This window comes from Mauremys mutica, chromosome 4, assembly GCF_020497125.1.
Source record: "Mauremys mutica isolate MM-2020 ecotype Southern chromosome 4, ASM2049712v1, whole genome shotgun sequence".
Taxonomy (NCBI): Eukaryota; Metazoa; Chordata; order Testudines; family Geoemydidae; genus Mauremys; species Mauremys mutica.
In genome coordinates this window covers 139,349,967-139,370,658 of record NC_059075.1, presented here as the reverse complement: position 1 = coordinate 139,370,658, position 20,692 = coordinate 139,349,967, and the positions used below count along the sequence as shown (strand labels likewise).

At 41.2% G+C, this 20,692-nt stretch overlaps 1 protein-coding gene across 3 annotated transcripts; it reads right to left on the bottom strand.

Annotated features, from left to right (window-relative positions):
- Window positions 1-950: 950 nt before the first annotated feature.
- Window positions 951-16,170, bottom strand: DYRK3 (dual specificity tyrosine phosphorylation regulated kinase 3). Of its 3 annotated transcripts, none has more exons than XM_045012829.1 (3): window positions 16,035-16,170; window positions 13,492-13,607; window positions 951-6,667 (listed from the first exon to the last, which is right to left on the bottom strand). In XM_045012829.1, the coding sequence occupies exons 1-3, from the start codon at window positions 16,072-16,074 to the stop codon at window positions 5,096-5,098; spliced, it is 1,728 nt and encodes a 575-aa protein (XP_044868764.1). In that variant the 5' UTR covers window positions 16,075-16,170; the 3' UTR covers window positions 951-5,095. The 3 variants fall into 3 exon arrangements, with proteins under 3 accessions (XP_044868764.1, XP_044868763.1, XP_044868765.1); XM_045012828.1 differs by lacking the exon at window positions 16,035-16,170 and adding an exon at window positions 15,188-15,614; XM_045012830.1 differs by lacking the exon at window positions 16,035-16,170 and adding an exon at window positions 15,246-15,614.
- Between the last annotated feature and the right edge of the window lie 4,522 nt (window positions 16,171-20,692).

Sequence of the window (20,692 nt, the reverse complement as noted above, 5' to 3'; positions counted from 1 at the left end):
ACCTTACTGTTTTCTGCATTCGCCACCATATTACACCTCATAACAATTTACAATAATAAAAAGGCTAACCTGTAAATTCTTTAGACATATTGACATTTAGTATGAACAGCTGCAATGTAAAAGAAACCCTGATTAGTAATTTGATTTCACTGAGACAAATGTAGGCTCGTAAAATAATAAGGCACAGTTCTATGAACAGGGAACATGGCTTGTTCTTTCAGCAACACAGACTTCAACCAGGTGGCTAATTTATAAGGGTGTTATTTGGTGTAAAGTAAATGCACCCTGTTTAAATGCAGATAGAACAATGTTCTCCTATACATGACTGTTCTGAGGAGCCAAGTGTTTTGCATATTATGGTGGGAGTTGTAATTAGAAGCTATATTTAATAGGACATCAGGAGAGTTTTATACCAAACCTAGATAGGGGTTCTTCTAAGGGAAGTATGATATATATATATATATACACACACACGTATACATAAGTTTAATCTCTCTGCCTCCTTATTAAAAAGAGCAGCATGATAAAATCATTGAAAAGAGCAGGGGTACACCTTGTGTATCAGAACTCAGAGCCCAATTTTCACAATTGCAGAGCACCCAAAATTCCTACGGAAGTTTGAGAGCTGTAGGTGCACAGCAGCTCAGACAGGGCAGGTGGGGGAAATCAGACCCACAGGTCTGTCTATTAAAAAAAAGTTTTGGGTACACAGCCTCTGTCTTTAATCTTGTTACATAGTGCATTAATGTACTGCAAATATTTCCATATTATTTTGGCTCTTCACTTCCACTATAGCATTAAAGACTGTGGCTACACTTGCACTTCAAAGCGCTGCCGCGGCAACGCTTTGAAGCGCTAAGTGTAGTCAAAGCGCCAGCGCTGGGAGAGAGCTCTCCCAGCGCTGTCCGTACTCCACCTCCCTGTGGGGAATAACGTACAGCGCTGGGAACCGCGCTCCCAGCGCTGGGGCTTTGACCACACTGGCGCTTTGCAGCGCCGCAATTTGCAGCACTGGAGAGGGTGTGTTTTCACACCCTGCTGCAGCGCTGCAAATTTGCAAGTGTAGCCATGGCCTGTCAGGAAGGGGATTGGCATCTATCATTTTCAACACAGAGCTTTGGGTGCAGAATCAGCTTTTTGCTTGTATGGCTGGGATTAGTAAAACACTGCTGAGGTCATCATGTATGTGTTTCAGAACCAAAATAGCCATTACTAATGGGGGAGGGGGGTGGATGGTTGTGGTTTGTAGTGGGTGTCTTTTTAAAGGGCCCAGGGTTTATTCAGAGGTAGTTTTCAGAGGATCACTGTAATGAAGCACCAGTAGTGTCAGTTTACCATTAAAAAGATACTAGATTTTTTTTTTTACCGCCTCCAAGTCCAAAGGGATCACAGTCAAAGTGAACTATACCAGATTTTGACTAACAGACCCACGGTTCCACAAAAATTCTCTCAGAATGCAAACCCCCTTTAAAAATGCCTTCCAATTAGTTTAGATTCTTAAATTGTCACTAGACTAGAAGTCTCTCTCAAACTAGGTAGGAAGAAAAAACAAAAATTCTAATAGTAATTGCAGCATGTGGAAAATGACAACTGTATGGAATGATCAATATAAATGTGAAAATAACACTTTTTCAATAATCAGTACTAGTAAGAACAAACCTATTAAGGAACATAACATAACCTTGAGTACTAAATGGAGGCTGTGTTTAAATGTTTGTGTTTTATCCTAATCTGTAATGGAAGATTAATACTCCACTGCCCATCTGACTTTTAAACATGTTTATCCTTGCATCTTGGATAGTCATATTAAGTTTGCCGCAGTGTAAAAGTAAACAGTTGTATGTCACATGTGATGCTTATGTCTTATTATTCAGTAATTTAAATTAAAAATATTGCTAAACTACATTGCTACAATCCACACTTCTTAAAAGAGGATTAAAAACCACACAATAAACAGCCCGTGTTATTTACAATACAGAGTCTACATTATGTGTTGTAAAACATAATGAACATTATAAGGAAGTTTTAAAAATGAAGTTTGGACTAATCCATTAAAAATTCTTAGAAATTTGATGTTATGGTTTTACTATAAACCACAATAAATTACATTTGTTTTGTGTTAGAGTCAGAGGGGAACATGATTTAAATTACAGCAGAACCTCACTAATGCCTGGGAGACCCAATGGGATCTTGCTGATTTGCAAAATAGAGAAAATAACAGAGGACAATGCACCAGTACCAAAAAAAAAAGCTACTTTTTTCCATTTTAAACACACTTAACATACTAGGTGATCTGTTTTTCCTTATCTGCTGTCTATACAGACAAAGGCCCTTATCCAAGAAGGTACCTAAGCATGTTCCTGATTTTAAACATGTGAGTAGCCCTAGTTAAATGGGACTACTCATGTGCTGAAATTTAGGCATGTGATTAGGTACCGTGTTTAACTGGGGTCAAGGTGAACACGTTTCTGGTAAAAGCAGTGGTGTTTATTCTGCCATTGTTATATTTCCTGCTTTATAACACACATTTCAAACGACAGCACTGTATCTATACAAGAAGTGTAACATTAGAGGCCATCTAAACTGGTAGCTACGGTATTCTTGGTTATTAGGAGAAGTGACACTAAAAATAATCTTGTTTCATGCAGTATTTTAATAGATCAAAAACCTCTGGCATCCAGGACCGTGTTCATTGCTCTCTAGAGCAGACACTTGTTTTCTACTGTGTGTATGGTGCCCTAATCCTTAAAGGGAGTTTATAGGTGCTTTCATAATATAAATAATGATAATTTGTCCTCATAAACGTAATATTCTCTTTTTCATTTGTCTTGAATATTCTTCCTGAGCCTTGAATGGCTCCTGTGGTGTTTCTCCAAAGATTTAATTCGCATTGTGCAAATAATTACTCTTGCTTCTGAAGATGCTCCATATGTATTCAATTCAGCTAAAACCATAGGCATCTTATAGCACTTATTAAAGTGTGCTTGCTTGACTTTCCATTCAACTAAAAAATTACTTCAGCCAGCCATTTGAGGAAGATTGCTATAAAGTGCAACATGACCATATAAGAACCACATGTAGTGGTATTTGAGACATATTAACCTATGGATAAATGCTAAGCTGCATTACTTTCAGTTAATGTGATTATTAAGCTTCTTGAAGAAAAATTACAACAAAATGTAAAAGGCCATGTACTGCAGAACCCTTAATATAGCCAACTTCCGGGGGCGGGGGGGGGGGGGGAGGAGTTTGGAATATTGAGATCAGAATAGATATATATCCAATTTGTGCTCTGTCTTCTTGAATTTTTACAGTGGTATTTACCAAACAGTTTGAGGGCATTTGCCACCACTATTGAGCCTGATCCAAAGCCCCATTTTGCCTAATTTTGGTCCTGACCCTGAGATATACTGACAAACTTGCAGGACTGGGCCTTTTATCAAACATTTTACGGATAAATACAACTAAATGCAACAGAGCAAAAAATGCATTTCCATCTTCTCAGAAAGAGTCTGGGGTTTAGCTGTTTGGTCAATATATCTTGCAAATCACACCAGTAATTCCTTTGATTATGTAACCAAGCGTTTCCCTGTTTTAACATAAAACCTGCTCTAGAGAAACTTGTTAAATTTAAAATGCTCTGCTTGTAAAAGCTTTAAAATTGTATTTAAAACTCTGTTCAGACACTTGGCAAGGGATCAGATGTTTTTGTAACTGAATCCTCCCGGACCGTGGGGCTCTGAGGAGTAACAATCTTGACAAGTTGTGCTGCTGTCTCTATTGGTCATACCAATGTTTCACATTCTTGCCAGGAGGAGAGAGAGAGAGAGAGAATATATCTGAAGCATTCAAAACAGCATCTGAGGCATCTCATTCTTTCAGCCACCTGCTAGGACACTGCTAGAAACAAAGCAACTTTCTCCCCTTACGAACTTTCATTTCAATACTTAAATTTATTACTCTTTACCAAATCTGACAATTTGTGTTTAAAAAGATTTCAGGCCACTCTTTCGGTGACTAGTCTCTTGTTTCACACATAACCTCTGGTTACAGTCCTGACCCTTAAAAATTCTACTTATCTAGCAAAAAGGAGTGACTATTTTTAAAAGGATTTCAATGTTATTCAGTGGAATTCACCCTGCAGGACAGAAAAAAAGATTTTAAAAGGCCAGTACTGTAAACATCTCTAATGGCAAGGGTATTTTATTTTGGCTGGGCATCTTCATTTTGGGAGGGACGGGGAAAGAATCAGTTAGCAAACGTGTACATTAAATTTAAGTCAAAACAATGTTTTCAATAGCCCTGAGCAAATTATACTTCATGTTATGGTCCAGTTCTGCTCTTGTGCACGCCTGCAACTCCCATTGACTTCAGTGGGGGTAGTGAGTGCATATCCCAGTACAGAAGTTGATCATAGCAGGTCTACACACAACTGATGTGTCCTAACTACTTGTATGCTCCTTTGAAAATCCCAGCCTAAGAAATTTAGGAATGCAGCAACTTGGATCCCTATATGCCAGGAGCCCTCCAAAATGTGTAAGGGGAAAGCATTCTACAGGGAAGCCAAACCATTCAAATCTAAATTTGCAATTGGCAAGCAACATTCTCACTTTTTTGATTAAAACGCTTGTCCTCTTGACAGTAAATCTGTAAAATTTCATCCAAATTTAAAGAAGTTCACTGGGGATTAATTGAAAGCAGAGCTCATTCTGTCCAACAGAATACAATTTTAAATGCTTTTTTCTTGCTGTCTTGTGACAAAGCATTTGCTATCTAAAACTGTCCTGATAAGAAATGGTTTGATTCTTTTTTAAACAGTGCTATTAAACTCAACTGTTAAAGCATGTAATCTCACTGACCAGAACAGATGTGTTGACCTATCAAGTGATGTAATATGCACCACACTGCAACTGAAACAACTTGATAAAACAATTAGCCCTTGAAATGTTTATATTTTGATTCATCTTTTTTTATACAAGATTTAGTGTTTAATGAAAAGTAAATCCATTAAAAACCTCTGCATTTCACCACCTTACACATTTCTAGCAGATAATTAAAATACAAGGTATGTATTCTGGGAATACATAATTTTCTATTAACTGACCAGTTTTGGTAGCACAGTGCATAGCGGTATACTGCCATTTGATTCAGATGTTAAATTAGCCCTCAGTTTGTTTGCCACTCCAACTACTGGAGGCAACTTAGAACCTATTCCTGGGAAGGAGCTTGTGTAGTTAGATATCCGTTTACCCATGCTTTTATCAGTACTGGGTGGTTTGAGCATTCGCTTACAAATCCATGCGTGTCTTAAAGCTTGATTTGGAGTCATGCGTGCAGAAGGATCCCAGTTAAGACATTCTTTTAAGAATTCTATAAACAAGGGGTCATCACAGCCTTTCAACGCTGTCACCCAGTCTTTGTTGCCTGGCGCACCACGCATTTTACCCCTGCGTGATCGACTGCCATTGAGGATCACTTTCCCATCTGTATGTGTAGTTGCAGTGCAGTAGCGAGGATGACCCTTGGAGTTGATGAAGTTCTTGGCTCGCTTGGATTGATCCAAAAGCTTCTGAGGTGGCATTCCAAGAAGTTCCATCATACAAGCCAGTTGGTCTCCCTCATCTTCTCCAGGAAAAAGAGGATATCCAGTCAACAGTTCCACCAGAATACAACCAAAACTCCACATGTCTATGGGCATCCCATAGCGACTTCCCAGAATGACCTCTGGGGCCCTATAGAATCGAGACTGAATATACGTGTAGACTCTTTGGTGCTCAAAGCAGCTGGACCCAAAATCAATAACCTTGATGCCACTCCGCCCTTGCTGTTTTAGAAGTATATTTTCTGGCTTCAGGTCACAATGTATGATTTTGTTTTTATAAAGAGCCTCCAAACATTGTAATATAGAGTGGGCAAACTTGCGTACCAGCTGTACACTGAACCCTTGAAATTTATTTCTTTTGATCAGCTCATACAGGTTCATGCTCAGGAGCTCAAAGGTCATACATATGTGGTTCCGAAAGGTGAAACTTTCTAGCATGTGAATAACATTCATGCTGCCAGTTTTATCCTGTTTCTTGAGATGCTCCAAAATCCGAATTTCTTCTGCTGCTTGACGGTGAAACCTCTTCTCATTGCGAACCATCTTTAAGGCCAAATGCTGGTGGAGTTTATGATCATAAACTTTAGCTACTTGTCCAAAACTGCCCTTTCCAATTATTTTAAGTACTTCATATCGGTAAGCCAGATGGTCATGAGGCACATGAATGTATCCACCTTGGTCATCATCATATCCTCCATTGTTGGGGCCACCGACTACTCCTTGCCTTTTTTTTGCATTTGGCCCCACAAAGAAAATTTCAGAAAAGTTACATATTTCTTGCTGCTCGTAAGCAGATAACTGATGTTTATATTGCTTCACTGCTTGCTCTGGAGCCTGAGAGATAGCTTTGCGCACTTTTGATGAACTTCCACAAGATTTGGCTGTGCTTAAGCTGTCTATACTTTTATCTTTTGACAGGGAAGGAAGAGATCTTTCGGAACTACTGATTCCTGCAGACTGAAGAGTACTGCTCCTCTTATTGCCAGAGTCCTCATACAGTTGCTCAACTTTGACCTGACTTCCAGTCAGAGGATGATCTTTCATAGTGAGTTTGTTGCTAGTAACCTATAGGGATGAAAAAAGCCAATCTTAATTTTTTTTTTAAATGGATAGAATAAGATTAAAATACCACATAAAAGAAAACGCTTTGACGTCAGCATTAGGTTTACATTTATTTTCACAATGCAGATGTATTTTAAATGTACTGCATAATTTATATTGTTATTTATTCTAAACTGAGTTATATGCACTGCCATACATGTGATTGTACACCAAATGCAACAAACTTTTTGAAAATGGAGTACGTATAAATATACTCTATCTTCTAGTTCAGAAAAGGCAAACTTTAAGCAGACTTGCACAAATGCCTATCCCCACTAGCATGAATCTAGTCAGCCGAAGGGCAGGTGGTGCAGCCCAGTATTGCTATGTTTAGTCTTGGAGGTGGGTGCGGCAAACATGACGCCATGGCAGATGCAGCTTGCACCTGTTTGAAATATGCAACCTAGCATGAATGTGTGCAGAGGGGGGGGAGAATATTACATGGACAAGTGTGCAGAGGGGAGACAAGGGATATACAGTAAGAGGGATAGGGTTGAGGAATCCACGATGGATGGGGTAAAAGGTTGGGGAAAAAAGGGACAACAGCAATCAAGAGGAAGATGACAAAACAAGATAAAATAGGTTGTGTCCAACTCCAATGGACTTTAAAGAGGGTCCCATTACTGTGTCGGACTGCAAAACTGGATACAGTGTGTATCACCAAGAATACCAGCTTCCATCAAGTTTCCTTCCTTTTTCCTCCCCTTCCAGTGTTCTAAAACACAAGAGTTCTCCACTCACTGCTCTAAGCTAATTTGGGCATAAATATTTTCATCTACCATGATGTTAATTTGTTGCAGACAGAACATTACAACTAGTAGGAAAATATTGTGGAATATATTTAGGACTTGTCATTTTTACAGGATTAAAATTAGCCAATGCTGCTCTCCCTGAAATTCTGTCCCTTCCTTTAAAGGCAATGCATTCATTCACGATTATTCCTCCTTTCATTTCCCCAGCATTCTACACTGCAAGATCGCATGAGATACTATCCTATGCAATGCTGAAGAAAGTCAGGACTAGTGCAGCAACATCTGTTTTCCATTCTGGCCTTTAATCTCAATAAAGATGTGAGACATATGCCAAGCCCAGTCCCTGAAACTAAAATAGCTGCTTAGCAATCAAGCAAAAATATAAATAAACCTGTAACTCCAGAGCAATAACATCCAATTACTTTTTAGTTACATACAATCCACCATCTCAACACAGTCAGTAAATAGGAGCAATGATTATGTTTGCCAAAAACAACTTCGCAAATATCTCCTGTCCTCCGTCCTGGGTAAGAGTCAATTTGCTGGCTCTGCACTGAAATGTTAGTGTGCACTTCATGACAGGAGCCTGGAAAATGCAGACTTCCTCTAGGAGCCTGTCTCAGATCAGTAATGATTAGGCCTTTGGAATCTCCCTTTTATTCAGTGCTATGTCTGCCCAGAAATGTGGACAATACGTTGTAAGAGACCCACCTTTCCAGGAACTCACTGAAAACATACAATAAACACTTTATTCTTTCAGCCTGTGGCTGAACTGCTGAGATAAGAGTGAGAGATACTACAAGATCCTAAATGAAAGGCAAATAGAATGAAGGGCAAATAGATCAAAATGGTAAATTTGCAAATGAACAGAGAATCCAGACTTGGAAAAAGGTTCAGTTTTTGTTTGGGGGTTTTGTTTTGCTCTCCTACCTCCACAGCAGAAATCTTGTGTGTGACCATGTCTTTTTTACATTGACTGCAATCAGAATTTGATTAAGCACATAGCCCTAGTCCTTGAAAAGTCTACCTGTACTACAAGAAAGAATATTCTTTGTACAAGAACTCTCTGTTATTTAAATTAACTCACCATGCAGGCAGGAAGGATTTTAAAGGGCCATGACTGTATGTGCTATAGTGAACTTCACTAAATTTCATCTTCCATCAAGTAATGCCTATGTATCTAGCTTTATGAGGTTCCTGCAAAGTTCCTCAGTCTTCTTTAGACTTTACAAATAATTGTGTGCCATTTGAAAGTTTTGATGCCTCTCCCTTTTCTACATCATTAATCCTAAATAAATGGTCCTAGAGAAATGATTACGCAAGAGAATTAGAACTTCAGGTGAGGAATAAGCAGCAGGAACAGATGAATTACCCATAACAGCAAGGGAAGAAAAGCCATTGAAAGAGCACTTCTAACCATATCCTTTTAACAGACGGCTTTCAGAGCTTTCACTCAGCTATTTAATGGTCCATTACAGAATACTTATTTCAGGTGTTTGAAACACTTTATTGGAAAGGTCTTTAAGCCCACTGAACTTGACTTGATTTTTAAGGGTGAAGTCAATTTGAGTACATGATATTATATATTTTACATACACACAAAACTACTTAGAAAAAGTTCAGTATTTTGTTTCCAGCATGACCTCCATTTGACACTCCTCCCACCAGAATGTAGAAGGAGGTTGGGCTGAAAAGCAAAACACTGAACTTTCTCTAAATTCAAAAAACATTTTTAAAAAGCAGCAGGATTGGTGGTTAACTCTTTAGTGGCATGTTGGGAACAGCTCAAAAATCAAAGCATTTCACAGAGCCTGACCCACTGCTGCTCACATCCCTGCATTACTCGGGATTCCTTCCTGTGCTTGCCTGCATGCAGCTGCAGTCCACTCACAAATTACTTTGCCAGTTTCTATGCATTTTTTATTCTCTTTCATGCCCTGCCCCCTTCCCAAAATTCATACCTGGAAAACAATTCAGGATGAAGGTGTTAAGGCAGAGTTTCACCATTTAAAATAGGCTAATGAACTCTTTAACTTACATTTAAATCTCACATTGATACACCGCCCTGCAGGTATCTTATGTTCCTATACTAGACAAACTCATCAAGATGCCCTAGAATATAAAGAATCAACTTTGCTTTGTTGTCCTGTAACCCAGAGCTGGTCACGAGACATCCTAGAATACAAACAGGGCCTTAGAGCATCATACACACTTCTGTTACAGTGCTGCAGAATTAGGAACTAGTGCAACACTTTAAGGGCTAGAATGATCATGCTAAGTATGGTATAACCATTCTCCAAATGATGACGTACCTCAAAGGGCACTAGCAAATAGTGCCGCCATAACATTTAGGATTCACAAAGAAAAAAAGAGGGGGCTAAAAAGAAATACAAAATCTAAAGAGAAATGCTTTTATGAATTCTTTGACTGTGGTGATCCCTTGTAGAGCTAGAAACCCAAACTGCTGCCTTGTGCCTGTACTTGAGAACCAGCAGGTGAAACTGACTAATTCAGTTTCATTGAAGCCAGCACCTGACTCATGTGCTTAAAAAAAAAAAAAAACCCTCTCCTCCCTCCACCCCAAAAATAAACAGTAAAAATGGTGAAAAGCAAGATTTATTGATTTACTTGTTTACACTTTTTAGTTTTAAGATGCTACAATGATAATAAGGGTAAAGGATTTTTTTAAAATGGTGAATATTATCCCCTTAATATAGACAAAGGTACTTAAAAAATATACTGTATATACTTGTTCATTAGCCCGTTTGTTTATAAGCCGACCCCCCAAGATTGTTAGGTAAAAAGAGCAAAAACTGTATGACCCTTTCATAAGCTGACCTTGTATTTTAAGGGTTGGCAAACTTTGGCTCCTGGCCCGTTAGGGTAAGCCGCTAGCAGGCCTGGACGTTTTGTTTACCTGGAGCATTCACAGGCATGGAGCCCCTCAGCTCCCACTGTCTGTGGTTTGCCATTCCTAGCCAATGGAAGCTGCGGGAACCCATTGGCTGGGAACAGCAAACCACGGACACTGGGAACTGAGGGGCTCCATGCCTGCAGATGCTCCAGCTAAACAAAACAACAACGTATTAGATATTCAATTCAATGATTCCATAGAGTTTAAAATCATCAAATTTTGGTGTAAACCCATTTATAAGCTGACCCCCGCTCTTTGATGTGTCACTTTTTTACCAAAAACATTCAGCTTATGAACAAGTATATACGGTATATTGTTTTAATCACCACAAGTGGCAAGGTCTCATCCACAATGTTGTTCATCCTCATTTACTGGCTGTCTGAGTTATCCTGAAGTCTTCTGACACTTCAGACTACCAATATTGCTGAGGAAATCAGAACTGCTGCATTTATAAGCCCTGCACAACTCACAAAACCCATCTGAGCTTAAACTTGTGCAGCTATTTTACTACATGCTACTAGCTTCAACTTAGTGTATTAAAAAATTGTAGTATTTGTTCAAAAGTTATAACTGCAGAATAATGGCTGTTAAAGGCCCCTCAGATATCAGTGCTGATTCAATGCATCTCCATGGCAGCCTCAATTTGCAGGGTTCCTCTGGAAATAGGTACAGAGGGAGCAAATTGTATCCCTCTGTACCCAGGTGGGTGAATAAAGCTCTAAGGCTTCAGAAAGATAAAAGAGATGTATTTAAGTCAACAAAGCCTGATAAAATTCACCACAGAGTACTTAAGGAACTAGCTGAAGCAATCTCTAAACCATTAATGATTATATTCAAGAACTCATGGAGGACAGGTGAAGTCCTAGTGGGCCAGAGAAGGGCAAACATAAGGAGAATTATACACCAGTCAGCCTAACTTTGATACTCAGAAAGATACTGGAACAAATAATTAAACCAGGGCTTTGGAGCGTTGCTCCGGCTCCGCTCCAGCTCCAGGCAAAAACATGCAGCTCCACTGCTCCGGAGCTGCTCCGCACTCCAGCTCTGGGCTCCGCTCCAAAGCCCTGGATTAAACAAGCATTTGTTCAAACCTGGAGAATAAGATGATAAGTAATAGCCAATATGGATTTGTCAGGAACAAAACATGCCAAGCCAAACTAATTTCCTTCTCTAACAGGATAACGGGCATAGTGGATGCATGGGAAGCAGTAGATATATCTTGTCTTTAATAGGGCTTTTGACACAGTCCCATACAACATTCTCACAAGCAAATGGGGAAAATATGGTAGACGAAATTACTATAAAGTGGATGAACACCACCAAGCTGGGAGGGGTTGCAAGCAGTTTGGAGGATGGGATTAGAATTCAAAATGACCTTGGCAAATTGGTCTGAAATCAACACATCAACCTTCTTCCAATGGCTTCATTTTATAAGCCAGCAACTGCACAGTTTACTTTTGCCATAAATTAGCTGTCAGCAGCCAAGAAACTTGATAAACAACACAAATGATATTCCACTGAAGATTTCTTAGGGGTTTTCACATACTCAGAAAAACTTCATTATGAATAAAAAGGAAATGGCTAGCCAGTTTGCTAAATGTTTTGCCCTTCCAAGTGTCTCAACTGTTACTTTTACAAACTAAATTAAAACTGTCTCTCTCTGAAAGCAGAAACGTTTAGTTTACTGTACTGTGTTGACTGAGAGGAGAGACAGTTGAGGGTACCTGGAGTTTTCAATACGAATGCAATTTTATATGTCAAAACAGAAAATGTTGAAGAAAGGAAATGAAGTATCTCTTCAATCTAAATATTTTCCCATTAAAAACTGCTTAAAATTTTCATTTCCACATGCATTCCTAATTCCTGCTCATCAGGACACTACTAAGTATTTGTTTTGTTTGGCACAAAGACAATGCTTGGCATTTTACAAACAAGAAAGAAAACAAAGTCCTTGTCCCAAAGAACTGACAGTCTAAACAGACAAAATACAGATGAAGGAAAAAAGAAGAGATGTGACACACAAGCAAAGTGATCAAGGGGCTATTTTTGGCATGTGTCTTGTTAGTTCCAGAGTTGATTTTAATACAGTTGTGAAAATGTCTGGATATGTTGTAAGTTAGATATAGCACTTTATATCTCAAGAAAACTGCACAATCATTAATCATTTAAAGGATTATTTAAAGACAGCACTACAGCTCTTTTGCTTCAATATGCTCACACATCTCTCTCTCTCTCTCTCACACATAGGCACCTCAGTGTTTGAGGAAGAAAACAGTCAAATTAACTGCTGGCATAAGTGATCTCAACTCTATTGACTTCTCAATACGTTCATTTTTAAACTTGTCCCTTCATCTATCCCATTTCTTCAATCTGGCTTTTAGCCACAAATTTTCAAGGAGCACAAGATTTCAGACAGAATTCAACTGGAGCCTAAATATATTTCCAGACCATTTTACAGTATGACTGTTACACAGCTGAATATGACTGCTACAGTCCAGCTGAGACAATTAAAGAAAGGATCACATGATTCAAAACTTCTGTTTAAGAAATGTACAACTTCTACAAAAATACAAATTGAACATCAGAAGTCTGTGAAGTGCTATTTTGCTATCAATTAAAGTGCCAGATAATGCCCCCACACAAAAAAATATTTTTTTTGTATTATGTTGGGTGTATCTACAAATCACATATTTGTAAAAACAGAACTTCTTGTTGTTGTTCTACTATTATGCCCCTGTTATTTCCAGTACTTTCATGTGAGACAATAAATATAAGTGTGCACTAGTTAAAGTAGAATACAGCTGTGGATTAATAAACTATCATATATATCAGTATGTGATGTGCTATGGTATGAGGTCCCAAACAGGTTGTAAACTAACTTTCTTGATCAAAGCATGGACAATGGATTATAAATTAGCTTATTCAGAGTTACTTAGCCAGTTCATGCAGAACACCATATCTTGTTACCTTTTTTATTGCTAGTCAGTAAAAGCAAGTGTGTTAACAAGCTGTTACAAGGTTATAATATCTAGCTTTATTAATTTACTGTGTGACTACTTAGTTTATATCATGATTTCATTACCAACCAGATCACCAGTGCAAGAAGCCAGAAAATTACTCACATTTGATCTCCCAAGTGAAGGAAGTCCAGAAGGGCTGTGTTCTTCATTTGTAGGATCTGGGTACCTAATTTGATCTATTCTCATGTAGGAATCATACAATCCATCTCCAAACCTGGCTAAAGATGTCAAATATAGAAGCCAGTTAGTCACAACCGTGTGCACTAATACAGGAAAAGACATTTGTCTCAGCTCCTAAAAACTCTCTCATTTGTAATCATTCTTCAAAGTTTTTGCTAAGACATTCCGTTTTTGCTAATTTATTGGATAAAATACAGCAAGAGCATCATAGCTGAATATTAATGAGCTACTCAACAGTTTTATTTCTTTTAATGATCCTAAGCATTTAGAAAGCACTGTGCAAACCTTAGTTTTCTGGTTCTTTTTTTAAAAAAAAACTAGGAGCTTCTCTTTAATTAGACTCATCTGTCATTTTTTTGCAGTGCAAAAACATCCTTAAGAACCTTTAACCAATATCCTATTTTAAGGAAAAGGAAGGATAATCCCGAACTATCCGTATTTAGAGTGGCAATGGAAAATGAGCAGGCATTTAAATACTGGATAAGACTATCCTTTAAAGTAGGTTCTCTGTAAATATGATGTGAAGGAACCAAAGTCAGTAAATTCGTTGCTACTAACAATGGCTGGCAAAATAAAAAAAAATTTAAATGATTTCTACAGTAATAGACAAAGTTCTGTGACTGTGCTTAAAATAAAATTGGCTAAAGCAATTAACATTAAAACTCCAGAGTTTTGATCACCATCTGCACTCAAAATGTCAGTGTGAGTTAGACAAAAAGTACTAACTATATTTATATCAAAATAATATGACATCCTCTCTCATTGCTATAAATACTGTCCTTCTTATACCAAAACAATGCTCTAAAAGTTTAACTACTTAGTTTTTCATTTTAGTTCTGCTGACAAAATGCAAAACTCCATCACTTCTTCCAAACAAGCAATCACAACTGGGAAGTTGAAAATTATATTTAAAAATTCCCAGTTACAAATTCAAGGCAAAATGTGATCAGCTAATTTAATCTGCCACCAGAGAACATGCTTATTCACTGCTGTGTATGAAGAATGAACTATATTTTTTTTACAACAATGTATCACCAGCTTCTTTGTAAACTTGTGTGTTATTAGGAATGTTTTGTACAGTATACTGATATATGTGAAAGGTACTCAATAGTAAATTTATAATACATTGTATAAGTCACAGAACTGAATGCTAGAACACATATTTACGGAATTATATAATGCAGATACTGTACAAAGTAGAAGAGTGGGAAAATTGTGTTCCTTTTCTTAACCTCTGGAAACTCTCTAGCTTCCTTTAAACTTGGATTCTCAAAAACTACTCTACTCTGTGGTTACTTTAAAGAATAACAAATGAATACTGCACTTCAAGCATTAATTGAAAACACAGTCAAAGATATAAAATAAGTTGCCAAAGGAAAAATGCCAGGAATGTTCCTTTCCTTGTGCAGAGTCTGCCCAAGTCCTGATGAAATCTGGCCTGGTTTGAGTCATTTAATCCACATTTGTTTTCCCGTAAAAACACCTAGGATATTTTAGATGGATGCTATACAGATAAAATGTGTTGTTTTAACAACCAATTGCTGGTTTTGCTGTATTCATCCTCCCCTTTTGGTTTAGCAGAATGAAATGTACAAAGACATAACAGCTACTAAGTTACCAAAAAAAAAGAAAAAAAAAGTAGGCACTGAAAGAAACTCGGCATCATTTGAAATCACCACGGAAGGAAGTTTTCTATTGTTTGCATATTTCACGCCTTGTCCAGAACTGGCTTGTTCGTTACAATCTGTTCTCCGGTGCTTTGTCCAGTCTAGTTTCAAAAGTCTCATGTGATGATTAGGCTTCCACTGGTTTCCTGGGACAACGAGTAACTCGCACCCTTAGGAGATGTTTCCCAAGACAGTCTATGTCTCCTGTCATTCGATTTCACTTCCCACCACACTTTAGGTTCCCCCTAGTTATTCCCGCGCCTATGGGATCTCACCCCAGTACTCCCCTGCCCTTGATTATACTCCCAGCTGTCGTCCCCCACGTAGGACCAACCACTTTTCCTCCTTATTTTTATCCCTCTAATCACTCATCCCCCGTCCCCGGGGGGTTTCCATCTGTCTGAGCGGATGGGAAGCCCGCCTCCCCCTGCATTCCGGACCCTTCCAGCTGCCCCCCAACCCCGGGATCAAACCCCCTCGCCCCGTGGTGTTGTGATCCCTCTATTCACTCCCCCAGCTCCAGGGGTTCCCCGCCCTGTGCTGCCAACGTCCCTCGGGTCCCCCCCGGCAGGCAGCCCCCCCCGCCCAAGTGCATCACTCCCCCGAGGGGTGCACCGCTGCGGGGGGGGGGGGGGACGGACCCAGGCCGACCCAAGTGCATCGGCCACCGGCTCCCCCGGGCACATGGAGGCGGGGGGGGGGACCGTGTCTCATGCCAGGCCCTGGCACGTGGGACCGAGCCGGGGCTGCACTGGGGCGGCCCCGAGACCCCGGCCGGGATGCGGGTCCCCGCGTTACCTGCGGTGAGCGGCCCCTCCGGCTTCCTGCTCAGCAGCATCACGGCGGGGGGGCAGCGGGCCCCATCCCCCTCCCGGCCCCGCACACCGCTCCCCCGGGCTGGGGCGGCTCCTTCGCTCGGGCCCAGGCCGCGGCAGCGGCGGGACCCCGGGCGGTTGCTAGGGCAACGTCCTCCCCGCCCGGCCCGGCAGCGGCCGCGTCTGCGCGCTGAGGGACAGGAGGGGGAGGGGAAAGGGGCGGGCGGGGGAGGAGAGAGGGGAAAGAGCAGGGGAAATAACCCGGGCTGAACGGGGAGGCGGAGGAAGGGGAACGGGGTTGGGATTGGGGCGGGGGAACCCTGGAAGCTCCCGGCCTTGCCTTGCCCTGTGCGCTCCCTTCTCTGAGACCCTCCTGGGGAGCCGTGTCTCTGCTTCCCCGCGCAGAGCCCCCAGCCCGGCACACGGCGGGATCGAGGTGTGCCCCAAAGTGGGGGGATCTGTGCCCCCCGCGCGCCCCACTCTGGTGTGCAAGACCCAGAGCTGCTGCTGCTGCTGCTGCCCGGGACTCACTTGGTGCAAACAAACCTTAACTCTCCACACCCACCCACACCCAGTCAAAAGCTACTGGGGATTGGAAATGGAAAGTTTTCCATTCCATTGACATAACTGCAGCTAAGCAAACACGTTTGTTGCTGGGAGAGGCCCGTCCCTGGAGTGTAATGAGGTTTGGCGTTTCCCCTTTCCATATATACATATAGCCCCTTTTAACTGCAAAGCCCTGTTCATTTCTTCCGGTTTCTCCTGTGATGTCCACTGAGATAACAGGAAGACTGGATGAGCGGTTACGGTGCTAGATAGAGACCTGGTTCAATTTCTAGCTCCACCATAGACTCTCTGTGTGACCTTGGATAAATCTACACTAGAAGTGTTTTTCTGGAATAGCTATACCAGGATATTACTGCTCCTAGTGTGGACACAGATCATACAGGCAAAACTGCACTTTAGCCAGTGGAGTTTATTCTAGCACACACTCCTCACCAATGAAATAAGCTATACCAGCAAAAGCACAGTTTTGCCAGGGTTTTTTTGCCAGAACAGCTATTTTGGTCAAGGATCATACTTCCACACACCCTGACCAACAGAAGTTTGTAGCGGGGACTCGGCCTTAGCCTCTCTGCGGCTGTCTTCATTAGCCAAAAAGGCAAGTTGTTACTGTGGGATAATTAATGCAGGTTAGCTACTCCAAGGGAAAAATAGAGCAGAGACTAGGCACTGTGGTTTTACCGTGAGGTGAACAAGGAGAAGTCAGCACTATACTGCTGGCTAGGGCTACCTTGTGACAAAAACTACCAGTACCTTGTCTCCATTTAGGATTTTACAGTGAGATAACTAGTATGTATTAGGGATCTTGTACAAAAACAAAACCAAAAAAACCTCTTGTGTCAGTGAAGATGTCTGGCTCCCATCAGTAAAATGAGTCTAATAGCTAGCACTTTCCTACCTCACAGGAGTACTATAAGGATAAATGCATTCAAGATTGTAAAGCACTCAGCTACTACAATAATGGTCAGATAAGTATCTAAGAGAGAGAGAGAGAAACTTTTTAGGGTAGGGAATATGTCTACTCTATGTAAAGTGTTACGGTCCTCTAATGCGTGTTTGAACAAAGGAGATGTTAATGAGTGTCCTGTGTCCCTAACTCTTGGTTTGCTGATGAGGGGAGATATGAATTGTGTTGCAAAGGAAAATCTACAGGAGTCCTTGTGGCACCTTAGAGACTAACAAATTTATTTGGGCATAAGCTTTCACGGAAGTGGGTTTTAGCCCACAAAAGCTTATGCCCAAATAAATTTGTTAGTCTCTAAGGTGCCACAAGGACTCCTCGTTGTTTTTGCTGATACAGACTAACACAGCTACCCCTCTGAAAGGAAAACCTGAGAGCCATCTAGTGTTGGCAGCAGGCATCACAACCCTGCCCATATCCCCAGAGGCACATGTCATGCATGTGAGAGGAATTGGAGACTCTATTCACACTAAACTGTGATTTATTTCTATAAATCATTATTCAAAACCTTTTAAAGTGTACAAGGGCTTTTGTTCTTTTTCTACTGACTGTTCCTGTGTGTGAAGCCATGTGGAATCCTTTATTCACTAACAAAACACAATTAAAGGGAGGGTAGGTTGCCTAGCAATGCCTCATCATACCCTCCCAGAATGTAGAAGTGGCCACCTGAAACACACATGCCTGAGGATCAGCAAATACACACAAAACCCACAAACATTAGAAAACAAGGAAATGCACAGTTAAGATAATGATGACAATATATACCTCCAGACCAGTGGCACCGCTATGGGCACCCGCATGGCCCCACAATATGCCAACATTTTTATGGGTGACCTGGAACAATACTTCCTCAGCTCTCGTCCACTCATGCCCCTTCTCTACCTACGCTACATTGATGACATCTTCATCATCTGGACTCATGGGAAGGAGACTCTGGAAAAATTCCACCACGATTTCAACAGCTTCCACCCCACCATCAATCTCAGCCTAGACCAATCTACACGGGTGGTTCACTTCTTAGACACCAAGGTGAAAATAAGTGACGGTCATGTTAACACCACCCTATACCAATAGCCCACCAACCGCTATGCTTACCTTCATGCCTCCAGCTTCCATCCTGGACACACTACACGATCCATTGTCTATAGCCAAGCACTGAGGTACAACTGTATCTGCTCCAACCCCTCATACAGAGATCAACACCTACAAAATCTTCACCAAGCATTCTCAAAACTACGATACCCGCATGAGGAAATAAGGAAACAGATCAACAGAGCCAGATGTGTACCCAGAAGCCTCCTACTGCAAGACAAGCCCAAGAAAGAAACCAACAGAACTCCATTGGCCATCACATACAGTCCCCAGCTAAAACCTCTCCAACGCATCATCAGTGATCTACAATCCATCCTGGACAATGATCCCTCACTTTCACAGGCCTTGGGTGGCAGGCCAGTCCTCGCACACAGACAACCCACCAACCTGAAGCATATTCTCACCAGTAACTACACACCGCACCATAGTAACTCTAACTCAGGAACCAATCCATGCAACAAACCTCGATGCCAACTCTGCCCACATATCTACACCAGTGACACCATCACAGAACCTAACCAGATCAGCCACACCATCACTGGTTCATTCACCTGTACGTCCACCAATGTAATATACGCCATCATATGCCAGCAATGCCCCTCTGCTATGTACATCGGCCAAACAGGACAGTCCCTACGTAAAAGGATAAATGGACACAAATTAGATATTAGGAATGACAATATACAAAAACCTGTAGGAGAACACTTCAATCTCACTGGACACACAATAGCAGATTTAAAGGTAGCCATCCTGCAGCAAAAAAACGTCAGGACCAGACTTTAAAGAGAAACTGATGAGCTTCAGTTCATCTGTAAATTTGATGCCATCAGCTCAGGATTAAACAAAGACTGTGAATGGCTTGCCAACTACAAAAGCAATTTCTCCTCCCTTGTGTTCACACCTCAACTGCTAGAAGAGGGCCTCATCCTCCCTGATTGAACTAACCTCGTTATCTCTAGCCTGATTCTTGCTTGCATATTTATACCTGCCTCTGGAAATTTCCACTACATGCATCCGATGAAGTGGGTATTCACCCATGAAAGCTCATGCTCCAATACGTCTGTTAGTCTATAAGGTGCCACAGGACTCTTTGCTGCTTTTAGTTAAGATAATGCTTCCCATAGCATTCCCACCACTGCCTTAACCCTCTTACCCTTTAATCACCACAATAAAGAGTACCTCAGGGAGATCTCAGTGCCTTCCCTTCCTTAAAGTGTGTGGAGTTCAGCAGTTAGCCCAACACTGCCCTTTTTCATCCTAAATCAGAGGAAATTTTACATCTTTTAAACCCTCTGATTCCTGCTCTCAGAAGTGCCTCAGGAAAATGGCCTTGCTATACCACTGTGAGGTCTGCCAGTGCCCTACCAGCATCTTGTATCAATGGTGCCACAGAGAACACAATGAAGGTACATAGAAGTGTATAATAGGAATGCTGACATGGAGTATTGTGGGCATTATGAAGCTATCATTTTTTGTTAGGATGGATAAGGTATTGTTATTTTCCCTGTGACTAAGGCCATCTCCCCAGTAGCAGAGTTAATGTTGTGTGGCGTGTATGGTCTAGAAGAGGTTACTTTAACTGTGCATTTCCTTGTTCTCTGGGTGGGTCTGTGAGGAGTGCATCTGCTAGAAGGAGGCAGAAAGGGGGAAGGGACCCCAGAGTCCCTACCCCACCTCAGTGTAGGGTGAAGGGGCTCTGCATGCTCCTCTGTAGCACAGGAGACTTGCAGAGGTGTGGAATCAGAAAATCTCATGAAGATTAAAACAGCTTGAAAGAATAGCTCAGAGGGGTGTGAACCATCCCATTCATTGCAGTGGGTATTCTCATCCTGCATCTCAACAATGGCATGCACTGAACCTGCTTATTCTCAGTTCCCCTGGTCTCAGCGAGGTGTGACTGTGGCATCTTTGGCGCATGCTCCAAGAGAGGCCCCAGGTTGAGTGCTGTGTTCCTGTGCTATGCATCAAGAATGCCTGTTCTTAGTTCCCCGTCAACCCCCAGTCACGTCTGTGAGCCCATACCG

What these genes read in the sequence shown, in the direction of transcription:
- DYRK3 (XM_045012828.1), bottom strand. Translation starts at nt 15,356, where the DNA reads ATGAGACTTTTGAAACTAGACTGGACAAAGCACCGGAGAACAGATTGT. An exon ending in TTTTTTTTTCTTTTTTTTTG is followed by an intron (nt 13,608 to 15,187) that starts GTAACTTAGTAG and finishes TGACATCTTTAG; the next exon opens with CCAGGTTTGGAGATGGATTG. An exon ending in CTTCACTTGGGAGATCAAAT is followed by an intron (nt 6,668 to 13,491) that starts GTGAGTAATTTT and finishes TCATCCCTATAG; the next exon opens with GTTACTAGCAACAAACTCAC.